At 43.0% G+C, this 12,075-nt stretch overlaps 1 protein-coding gene across 2 annotated transcripts in view; it reads right to left on the bottom strand.

The window, feature by feature from the left end:
• Nucleotides 1-12,075, bottom strand: part of Synpr (synaptoporin) — a 334,976-nt gene that overhangs the window by 128,096 nt on the left and 194,805 nt on the right. For both annotated transcript variants that reach the window (XM_021733267.3, XM_021733268.3), the window contains one exon: nt 8,115-8,239. In XM_021733267.3, coding sequence (XP_021588942.1) covers nt 8,115-8,239 — 125 coding nt within the window. The remainder of the gene's footprint in view (nt 1-8,114; nt 8,240-12,075) is intronic.

Here is a 12,075-nt window from a genome sequence, read left to right as displayed (position 1 = left end):
TGATGGTTCTGGGCCAGGTCTTTTATAAACACAGATGGCAAGGACCCCTCTGCTTAGACCCTCCAGTGACTTCCCGTTTCAATCACTGTACAATCCAGACTTCTCATGTTAGCCCACCAGACGACCCCGGGGACCCGGCCTCAGCCTCTCTCTTCCACTCCATCTTCTGCCAGGTCCCTTTTGCAATTTCCAGTCCAGCAAAACATGGCTTCCTTGCTGACCCCCAACCCTCCCCACGTTGGACGTCAGGCCCCTGCTCTTGTTCTCTCCCTGGAATACAACCCTCAGAGATCTGTGAGGTGGTCTTTCTCTCTCTTTCCTTTCAGGTGTGCTCTGAAACTCTGAAATGTCATTTCATCATTTGGGTTTTTCTCCAATCAGCTACAGCACCACCTCTCCCTTCGCGTTTTAATACTCTTAACTTCCTTTCAAGACTTTCATTAGCGCTTGACACTTTGCCTTCACTCTTACTTTCTGATCTCATATCTACTTTCTCTTTCATTCACTCTGCCTCAAGAACTTGTCCAGACCTCCTCCTGACACAGGGCATTCTGAACCATCAAAGCCGAGATTACGTGACCCTCTCCAGCCCCACCAACACTTCTCTGCATAAAACTCATTTTCTTATAGAAATGATGACTGTGGGAAAAAAGGGATATGTGTACATACGTATACACACCCATATTTATTTATTTATCTTTCTTACTTTTTTATTGTCTTCTGGAGCAAGAAGCCAGGCCTACTTTACCAACCCATGCATACCAAGTATCTGTATGTTCAGGGCCTCATCCACTGCAGATGATCAATCAGTTTTTATGGAGAGAATGAATAAATGATGCAGGATGAGCTCATCCATAGATCTAGGGAAATGACTGAAGAATCTCTCCATGGTACAGAGGTTCTGGGGGAACCACCCATATTTCTGGTTCTGGCCACTTCTGTATACAATGCTGGCTTTCAGAGGCCAGTATCCACACTGCCTGACTGAGGTCTTTCTGAATGGCAGGCTCATGCTTGATCTGCAAGCCACAGCAGGGAGTTAGCACCCGCCGGAGCAGCTCTCCACCAATGACCAGCAAGAGAAGCTGGATAGTGACCCCTGCCTGACGCAGGTACTGTTGAAACATGGTGCCCGCCGTGTCCCAGAGTCTCGGGTGCTCTACTTGCTCATGGTGGTGACCTGCCCCATAATCCATTCCTCATCTGCTTCTTCCCTCTCCTACATCACATCTTCATTCCTCAATGGTATACTCCAGGGATCTACCAAGAAAGCTACTTTCATTCAAATCCTTATTACAGTGATGCAGCCACCTCTATGTTCATAGCAGCTCAATTCACAATAGCTAAACTATGGAACCAACAACTATGGAACCTCCAACAGATGAATGGATAAAGAAAATTCGGTCTATATACATAATGGAATATTACTCAGCTTAAAGAAGAATGAAATTATGGCATTCACTGGAAAATGGATGGAGCTGGACATTATCATGCTAAGCAAAATAAGCCAATCCTAAAAAACCAAAGGCCTGATGTTTTCTCTGATATGTGGATGCTGATTCATCATTGGGTGGCGGGTAGGTGGGAGGAATGGAGGAACTTTGGATTGGGCAGAGGGGAGTGAGGGGAGGGGAGGGGTATGGTGGGGAGATAGTGGAATGAGACAGATATTATTACCCTATCTACATGATTGCAGGAGCCGTGGGACTCTGTATCACGTACAGTCATGTACAGAGGAATCATGGACAGAGGAATGAGAAGCTGTGTTCCATTTGTGTACAATGGGTCCATTCTGCATTCTTCTGCCATGTGTAACTCATTAGAACAAATAAAAAATGGAATAAAGAGAAGAAGGTGTTTTGGGGAAAACCCCAACTGAGACATGCATTATAGCCAATTCCTCACCCACCACTCTCCTTTTAGAGAGCCTTGCAACTAAAGCATTTCAACCTGGTATTTGTACAGGCTGGGAGGGCCCCGTGGGGTAGGGTATAGATTAATTTATCACTCACTAATTAACGTCTTCCATGCCAACAGTCATTGTGCACATTTGTATAAATTTTTGTGATTCCTACAAACATTCTCTACAAATGATTATTCCTTTCTTCATCCTAAAAAAATGTCTTGTTCTTGGCCTACTGCAGAACTCTGACGCCCATTCCTTCTGCTAAACCCCATTATTAATGGTAACAGCAATGATGCAATTCAGGGACCACTTGATACGAGCGAGACTCTCCTGCCTGATTAGCTTGCGTTATCTAGTGGAGAGGCCGTTGCTAGAGCAGGAGCGAGATACCATTATTCTTTCCTTTTACAGTAAGGGAGCCTGGGGGTTCCTGGGCTCCACACGGCTCACTGCCCAGCCCTGCTCTCAGGCTGGGAATCTATAACCCGTCCACCTCCTGCGTGGCAGAGCTTGGATTGAAGCCAGGAAATTGCCCTGGACCCTGCAGCCCACTGCTTTCACATTTCCACGAAGCCACCAAGTCTCATCTTCCCCGGAACATTTAGTTTGGGGCACAACATTAAAATGACATCCTGCAGTTATAAAGTTTCTACCATTTTAGCCAGAAAGAGCGACGTTTTTTTGGTAATGAGAAACCATAAACGCGTGCTTAAATGTAATTGCAAACGAAGCATTTCCTGAACACAAGACATAAAAAATTGCAGCCCTTAACATTTTTATTTTCCCCAAACTGGCTCTTTTTGGTTTAAAAAAAAATGCTTGTCATAATCACTCTTGGGTATGAATATTCCTCCTGTTCCCACCCGGGCAGAGCCGGCATTGCTAGATGATGGCCCTGCTCCCACAGCTTTCCTGACAGTTATTTCCACCTACCCCCGGGCTCCAAAGTGGAGCACGGAGCCAGGGAGGATTCATGAGGTGAGGGAAGGGGCCTGTTATGCAGCCCGTGCCCTGCTGGGCAGCCCAGCTGGCCTCTCCTCAGTACCCGCACCCACTCTTTGAAGTCTCTGTTCCAGGGATCACAAGGGTCAGGCTGAGCCTCGTTTCTCCTCCCTCACTGATGCCAAGCAACCTCCCAGATACCGCATTAGTGCCCCATGACTTCTCCATCTGTCACTTCATTTCTCCTTGAAGTTTAGTGAGAAGAAAAAAAAATTGGACTCATAATAATAATACCTCACAGAGACTCCTAAATAAACATTAGAGAGTTAAAAGCAAATCAATCCATGTTAGGCAATAAAGTAGGTGCACATTTTAGTGTCTGCATATAGGCCCTGCTTATCGTGGGAGTTGCTGTGATTCTGGATAAAATACAATGTAAGGAAAAGGTTGGCCTGATGTGTTGGTGCAGGCCTGTCATCCCAGCAGCTTGGGAGGCTGAGGCAGGAGGATCGGGAGTTCAAAGCCAGCCTCAGCAACTTTGTGAGACCCTGAGCAACTTAGTAAGACCCTGTCTCTAAAGAAAACATTAAAAAGGGCTGGGGATGGAGCACGTCATTTGTTTGCGAATTAACTAGAAAAATGATTTTTTAGTTTTCTCGTTTATTTTTAATTACTCTTACTTGATTATGAAATAAAATAACGTACTAAAAGAAAACTCACCAAATGCCAGGCCTTATTTTAAACATTTTGCATGTATTTCATTTAATATATTTAACGTTACTGTGAAAGAGGTCATTCTATCTCTGTTCCACAGACAAGGAACAGGAATGATAAATGAGTTTTCTCAACATTACACAGCTGAGCTTTTGTTTGTTTGTTAGTTTGGCATATGCAACACTTTGTAACATGATTCATAGCTAGAGTAAGTGAGGATCTACTTGACTGATTAATTGATTGCTCGATCTTCCTTAACGATGATAAATTTCTCAAGCAATGCCAGCATCTTAGGTTCAACCTCTTAGGAGCAGACCCTGAGGTCAGGATTTGAGTGCAACTCATTTGGAGAGGATTCATCTTTACAAACACCAATAGGGCAATTGCAAAGTAAGATGGGACAGGAAAAGAAGATAATCAAAGCTTGTTGGTGGTCAGATCTGCACTGTAGGTGGAGTTGGCCTGCGGAGTGACCCTGCAAAGGGGACAGGAAATGCCTTAGAGTTGTACCACCCAAGGGCTGGTCATTGCATGAAGGCTACTGTAGGGGACATTAACTTCCCAGGATTTCTGGCCTGTCCTGCCTATTGATCAGTCAAGATTCTGCAATAAACAAAAATATTTGCCGGATGCAGTGGCACACACTTATAATCCCAAGTGGCTCAGGAAGTTGAGGCAGGAGGATGGCAAGTTCATATCCAGCTTCAGCAAAATCCAGGCCCTAAGCCACTCAGTGAGACCCTGTCTCTAAATAACATACAAAACAGGGCTGGGGATGGGGCTCAGTGGTTAACTCACCTGGGTTCAATTCTGGTAACCATCCCTGACCCCCCCCCAGCCAAAAAAAAAGAAAAATATTTAATGGTTATGGGGGCTTATAGTGAGAAGGGTAGGCATGAATGGTACAGAGATAGGGCAGATGGATGGCGATGGTAATATCTGCTCCAGCCTGCCTGTATAAAACAAATCAAAATCATGACACAGTATATAATCTTGTATTCTACGCAGAGTGTATTTCACGTATCTTTTTTCCCCTACTTTTTTTATTGGTGCATTGTACTGGAGATAATGGTGGGATTCTTGCTACACATCTGTGCATGCACACAATAGAACCCTATAATTTGGTCAGTATCACTTTCTAGCACTCCCCCCACCTTTTCTCACTCTGGTCCCTTTCCTCCATTCTACTGATCTTTCATTGATATTTACATATCTTTAAATATCGAGAAAATGACGTTCAATGGCTGGCTAGCATTTCACGCTTTGGCTTATAAAGAAAGTAGAGTACTGAGTCCAGAAGGACCCTACTCCCAATTCATCAAGCAAAATGCATACCAACAGAGCATATTATAGTGGATGAGAAAACTATGTGTTTTACTTGCAAATCAAAAGGAAGGCCAGGTGAAAATTGTTTTCTCTCCACAGTAAAATAACAGGTTGTTGAATGGAAATTCTTTCTGATAAAGGTACAAGTTAAGCCAGGCATGGTGGTGTATGCCTGTAAAAATCTCAGAGGCTCTGGAGGCTGAGTCAGGAGGATTGCAAGTCAAAGCCAGCCTCAGCAACAGTGAGGTGCTAAGCAACTCAGGAGACCCTGTCTCTGAATCAAATACAAAATAGGGCTGGGGATTTGGCTCAGAGGCCAAGTGTCCCTGAGTTTAATCTATGGTACCCCCACCCCAAAACAAAGCACAAGTCAAAAATACACGTGTGTGGAGGTGGAAAAGGAATTGCCTATTTGGGCCAAGTTATCAAAAGCAGCACTTGGGTATTTTGTGAGTTAGCTAGGATTTTTCTTTAATTGACATTATTTTACATCTTGAAATATTTGTCTGATAACCACTTCAGTAGCTTTCTTTGATCTGTCATTTGCAAAATAACTGTTTTCGTTCAGATGACTTGGCATTTGAATTTGTTGTCCTCATCTTTGCAACAAACTGAACAGAAGACACTGAATGCTCTTATTTCTCGGGTCATGAGCAACTCATTGGCATTGGCTTGTGAAGTTTTAGGAGCACATGAATTTTTTGCCTTACTGAGAATTGAACCCAGGGGCATTCTACCAGTGAGTTACACCTCCAGCATTTTTAAATTTTTTTTTTTTTTGTACCAGAGGCACTCAACCACTGAGCCCCATCCCCAGCCCATTTTATATTTTATTTAGAGACAGGGCCTGGCTGAGTTGCTGAGGGCCTGTGATAAAAGGCTCCTTGCTTCCTGAACAGTGGATTTTACATTGCTTTTAGGAGACTGGGTCTTCCCAGGAGGTATTGGAGAGTCTGCAGGGTATGGGATGATGGGGATGGACCATTGTGTGGCAGAGGAAGAGAGCCCAGGAGGACCAGCCCAGAGCTTCAAGCTCATGTCCTTCCAACCTTGACTGTTTTACAGGGTGGGGAGGGGCACCAGGGATTGAACTCAGGGACACTCAACCACTGAGCCCTATATCCAGCCCTATTTTGCATTTTATTTAGAAACAGGGTCTCACTGGGTTGCTTAGCACCTCGCTGTTGCTGAGGCTGGCTTTGAACTCATGATCCTCCTGCCTCAGCCTCCCAGGCTGCTGAGATTACAGGCGTGTGCCACTGCTACTGACTCTGACTTAATGAATTCTTGACTGAGGTTAGTGAACATCCCATGCCCATCTCCTGTCCTCTGCCAGTTCTCCACTCTGACCCTAGATCCTGAATGCTCTTCGGTGAGCAGGCATCAGCATGGCCACTCTCCTCCACAAGCCAAAGGCTTCATCTAGAACTTTCAGAAGTGTCAAACATCCTCAGCCCATGTCCACCAGCACAGCTAGCTATCACCACCAGATTGCCAGGGATGACATGCTTAGTATTTCTGAGCTCTACTCTGTAATTAGTTAAAAACAGTCCTGGTGCAAGGGTGTTCTGCAAATCTTAAAATTTAACAGTCAGAATATTGGTATAAATGTCACTTCTCTGTGATTCATTACCTATGAATTGAGGCCGCTTTGTCTTAGACTAGGAAAAGTTTGATAGACCAATATTTAAAAGGTACATTCCATGATATACAAAGCCTCTGAGATATCCAGTGGGAAAAAATGAGTTTTTGTGTATTTGGGGGCAATACTGTGCTTCTTTAGATGATTTCAAAATGAGCATTAGAAAGATAAAGTGCTAGCCAGGTGTGGCGGCCCGCACCTGTAATCCCAGTGACTGGGGAGGCTGAGGCAGGAGGATTGCAAGTTTGAGGCCAGTCTCAGCAACTTAGTGAGGTCCCAAGCATCTTAGTGAGACTCAGTATCAAAATAAAATAAATAAATAAATAAATAAGAGCTGGGATGTGGCGCAGGGGTAAAGCACTTCTGGGTTAAATCCTCAGTACCCCCCAAAAAAGTGCTAAAAAGTATTTCTTAGATTTGATTCTACCTTAAAATTCTTCCTCCCAGTGACTCTTTTCCTCTCCCACCTCTTCTCCTTTCCTATTTTTCCTCCTTCATTTCTTTCCATTTAGTAACATTAGTTATCTAGATCTCCATGAAAATAGTCTTGAAAAAACACTGTACTTATCTGTTTTTTTTTTTAAGTGTGGGGGTGCCAATTTTTACTTGTTTTCTGTAATCACAGCACCAGCACCATGCTTGGTACAAAATGAATACTAGCAAACATTCGTTAGTTGAAAGGAACAGGAGAGTATAGTAACAAGATGTCAATATAATGCATTGCATGTTGTTTTTGAAAAACACACCCGTAATTTGATGCCAATTATATGGGAGTTTTACATAAATTCACCATATTTTCCTTGAGTTCAATTAATCCACTTTGGCTATATAGATCCGAATCAAAAGATGTGAGGTTTGGGATAGGCATTGAGCCATCATTTAGTACACAGGACACAAACATAGATAAGGCATGGTCTTTCATGCTGAATTTGTAAAGAGGCTTACACTCCTCACAGTTTAAGTGTATCAATAGAGATCTGAGCCCTGGCTCAAGACAGGGGCGCTCAAACACTGACCCCATCTCTCACTGGCTAAGGGAATATGAGCAAACACACCTGCGCCTCAGTTTCCTCATTTGTAGATGGAGAGGGTGATAGTACACCCTTCAGGGTCAGTGTGATGCAATCACACAGGTCAACCGGCTGAGCAGAGAGCCCGGCCCAGGGAAAAGTATTCAGTATTAATATTATTAAATGCATTAAATAGCCAGAACTGCATAGTCAATAGGATATGAAAGGTGACACAAATCTGGAGAGAATGTGGAAACCCTAAGGATGGAGAAATGGAATGGAGGAGAACTGTAGAACTGGGGTAGCTGTATTGATCGCCCCCAATATCCTGGGTAATAAGTTGATTCTGTTGGGGGTATTTTTCTGTTTTGTTTTGTTTTGGAGGACAGTCCATTCTGACTTGCAGGTACAACTCATGATCATTCTGGGGTGGGGAAGCCGGTGGACACCCCTTTGGGAATCTCATAGGTGTGAGCAGAGTCCTTTCAGTTTACCCAGAAGCCCCTGGGAGAAACCCCAGATGGAAGAAAGCCCCCCTCTTTGGGAAGCTGGGGAGCAAACGGCCATGGCCTACCTGAAGGGGTAGGCGAATGCTATGTCGATGCTGAGGTTACTTTCTGTCTTGTTGACGCAGTCCACACTTAGCCGAAGGCCTCCAGAGTAGCCACCACATGTTGCAAATGCAAAGATGGCAAAAAGCTGTGGGAGAGAGAGAGAGAAGGTGCTATTAGGACGACGTTGACTTAAATATATAAATTAAAACATGTACGTGAAATAAAATTGTACACATTATACATGATATATAAAGACTTACTTATGATATAATTTATTTATACATGGTATGTATCATATATACATATTTATTTATAATATTATTTATTTATATACATTTTACATACGATATTTTTATGTTTTTATATATTTTAAAAATATGTAATACATATATGTTATATATTATATATTTTTAAATTTTAATGTTTATTTTATAGAATAATATTTTATATATTTTATTACATATTTATATGTAATATTTTAATATATTCTATTTAATATAACTTATTATACATATTATTCTATATTTAATATTTTGTATTTTATCTATTTCATTTTACATATGCATTAATTATATATAATAATTAAAATTAGGAGCTTAGGGTCTGGATCAAGGGTGGCTGTGGTCCTTTCAAAGAACTCTCTCATATTTGGTTAAGGCTGGGGCTTGAAACTTGCAACCATGGTGAGGTCTAGAGAATAATCTGGTGAGCTAGAGGAATGTTACTGAAGAATTGTTGGGGACCAGGGCTGTGTCCCCTCTCAGTGTGTAAAGAGCTGCCATGCATCAGAGGGAGGAGACGTAATGTCACAGTCAACGACCTGGAAAGCCGGGTGCTAATGGGTCACCAATGGAAGAGACTGGTTAGTGATCACAGTGCCTTATGAATCCTTCACAGGGAATGTTTGGTGGACAGTTTTATTTGTATTTAAATCAGTATTTAAAAACTAGAAACAAGACAGGCGCAGTGGTGCACACCTGTAATTCCAGCAGCTTGAGAGGCTAAGGCAGGAGGATCACGAGTTCAAGGCCAGCCTCAGCAACTTAGTGAGGACCTAAGCAACTCAGTGAGACCCTGTCTCTGATAAAATGTAAAAAAGGGCTGGGGATGTGGCTCAGTGGTCAAGTGCCTCTGGTACCAAACAAAACAAAACAAAACAAAAAACCCAGCTCCATTAAGGAAAAAAAAAATATATATATATATATATATGTATATATATATAGTAGATGTAGAAAGCAAGATATATTCATATATGCTAATGAGTGTGAAGCATTTAGAACAGATCCTCCCTGCACAGTGTTAGCACTCAACAAATATTAGCAGACATTATTACTGTAAATAGTAGGGGCTGTGATAAGTTGTTCCAGGCCAAAAGGTAGGAAATTTAGATTCACTCCCTAGGCAAATCCACACAACCCTCAGCTCCCGGGAGTCAACATCCTAGCAACAGATTTTTTCAGAGTGCTTGCTTTCCTTCATAGTCTACCTAACCCATAGGGTTACAGGCATTCAGAGGCCACTCCAGCCCACTCCATAATCTGGGAATAAAGTACAGAACACCAAGGCTGAAAGGGACCCCCATCTCTGTCCCTGGGGTGCAGATTTGCTGATTTTTTTTCATGGCCAAATAATTTCAGTATCAGTAGGAATGGGGAATAAGGAGAAAGTGATTTTAATTGTTCAGTAGTTGAATCTATATTTCATCATATAATACTGGATATCCCACCCCCTCTACCATGTCAAAATAGCATTTTTGGTAAGACTTCTTCTAGAAATTACCATGGAGTCTGAAGCCCTGGATTGTAGCTGTAGAGAGAACTCTTTCTGGCTCTAAGTTTCCTAATCTGTACAACAGGGTCATTTTATAAACCTCCCTCAACTGCTGAGAAAATTAAGTTGCTGAGTCTGGCCGAGAACCTGTGATCCTCCTGCCTCAATCTCCCAAGTCACCAGGATTACAGGTATGTGCCACCACACGCAGCCTGCTAGAATTAAAAAAGAGGAATATATACTTATGTGCCACCCTCTCCTAATTCACAGAGAGATTTGTGTGATATTTGCACATATGCATTTCTCAGGGTAAGAGCCTTTGGATACACCGAAGGATACACTTCAGCATTCAGTATAACCAAAGAAGTACATGTGGTAGCATTGACCACTGTGGCCATTTGATGGGCCAGTTGTTGTGCCCAACACGTAACACACATGATCATATTTCCTGAAGACAACAGTGTTGTGATGAGCGTGTGAAGCTTAATATTCCTATGTTAAAAGTTTGGCAGGCAGCTTGGGGGAGGCTGAGGCAGGAGGATCTCAAGCCGGCCTCAGCAACTTATCCAGAACCTAAGCAACCTAATGGGATGCTGTTTCAAAAATAAGTTAATTAATTAAAAGGGCTGGGGATGTGGCTTAGTGGTTAAATGCCTTGGATTTAATCCCTGGTACCAAAAAAAAAAAAAAAAAAACCCAAAAAAACAGAATAGAAAATAGAAATAGAATAATCACTTAATCACACTTAACCACTTCACAAATTTGTAATTAAAAAAAATTCCTTGGGGGGCATTTAAAACACATCAAGTTCAAGTTCAAGTTAAAGCACCTGAAGATGAATCTTGTTCATTTTAGTGTTTAATAGTTATGTAGAAACTACCTTGGCTTTTCATCTCATATTAAAGTTGTGTATTAGGTAGCAGGGTCTGATGAATACTGCCACGTGAAACTCAAGAGGGAATGATAAGTATGAATTTAACTTGTTCAAAGAGTTATAGGTGTGGAAAGGAGGCACCCAACTATTGAAACCATGTACACCATTAGTTTTTTTCTTGGAGCCTTTATTGAGCTTTGAGAACACAGAGCATCAGACTCCAGGTAAATGTGATACCTGTGGCTTTCAGGTTGATTAAAGGGAAATCATACTGTGTGACCGACATGAAATTCACATGGTTTTGGTGAGGATTAAGCGGATAATGTCTGCGGAACACAGGAAGAGTCAGATCCTGCTGAGTGATTAGCTCATTACAGGGACGAGGATTCCATGTTTGAGAGAGTGAAATCAGCTCCCCCACAGTGCATCAGACGGGGGGGGGGGGGGGGGGTTGGTCCAGTAAATAGAACCATCAAGGCAAGGGGGACACACATCTCTTGGGGTAGCTGTCGAGATTCTCTTCGTGCTGCAGAGCCAATGTAAAGTGGGAGGAAATGAAGGCAGTTCCCTTTCTAGTCCTCCCTCAGCCATTTCACTCCAGGTGACAGAGCAGGGCAGTTCTGGAGTTAGGCAGATTCGAGTTGGAGCCAATTGCTAGCCAGGGAACACTGGGTAGATGACTGTATTTCGGCTAGAGCAGGAAATGCGGGTCAGGACACCAAGATCCAGAAGCAACACTTTATTAGTGGTGCCATGGCCGGGAGGGATAAGTCCCAAAGTCTGAGCCCCTAGCACAGCTGGGCTTTTACTTATGCATAAGTGAGTTTGGGGGACATGAAGGCCCCGGGGTGGTGCCATTCTATTGGAGGGTGCATTCGACATTCCTTATATATTGTACAAGCTTGTCAACAGCCTAGGGACTCCTGGATCATATGGCTTAGGGACTTTCACTGCATTAAGCCAAAGCAGGGGACTGTTCTGTCCCATTGCTGTGTTTCCTGCATCTGCCACTGCAGTTATCTGTCACAGGTACCTGTCAGCCACTGCAGGCCTCTTTGGTTAAATGTCAGTCAGCAGAGCTGCTGGGTGTGAGCGTGCCAAGCCACAGCCTGTCACCTCTTACACACCTAAAGTTCCCATCCTGTCCTACCACACTCCCCATCCCAGTAACCACCTCTGCTGGTTCCTTCAGCAGATGTTTAATGGTCGACTCAACTGTATTCCTGCTGCTGGGTGCAGAAAGATCAGCACACCAGAGAAGAGGCAGGAAAGGAGTTCTCTGGCTATCACGGAGCTTAATGCTGCTTGAAGGAGAGAGAACCCCAAAGAATATACAA

This window comes from Ictidomys tridecemlineatus, chromosome 2, assembly GCF_052094955.1.
Source record: "Ictidomys tridecemlineatus isolate mIctTri1 chromosome 2, mIctTri1.hap1, whole genome shotgun sequence".
Classification (NCBI taxonomy): Eukaryota; Metazoa; Chordata; class Mammalia; order Rodentia; family Sciuridae; genus Ictidomys; species Ictidomys tridecemlineatus.
Note: the sequence above shows the minus strand (reverse complement) of the source record. Positions and strands in the feature narration are given on the sequence as shown.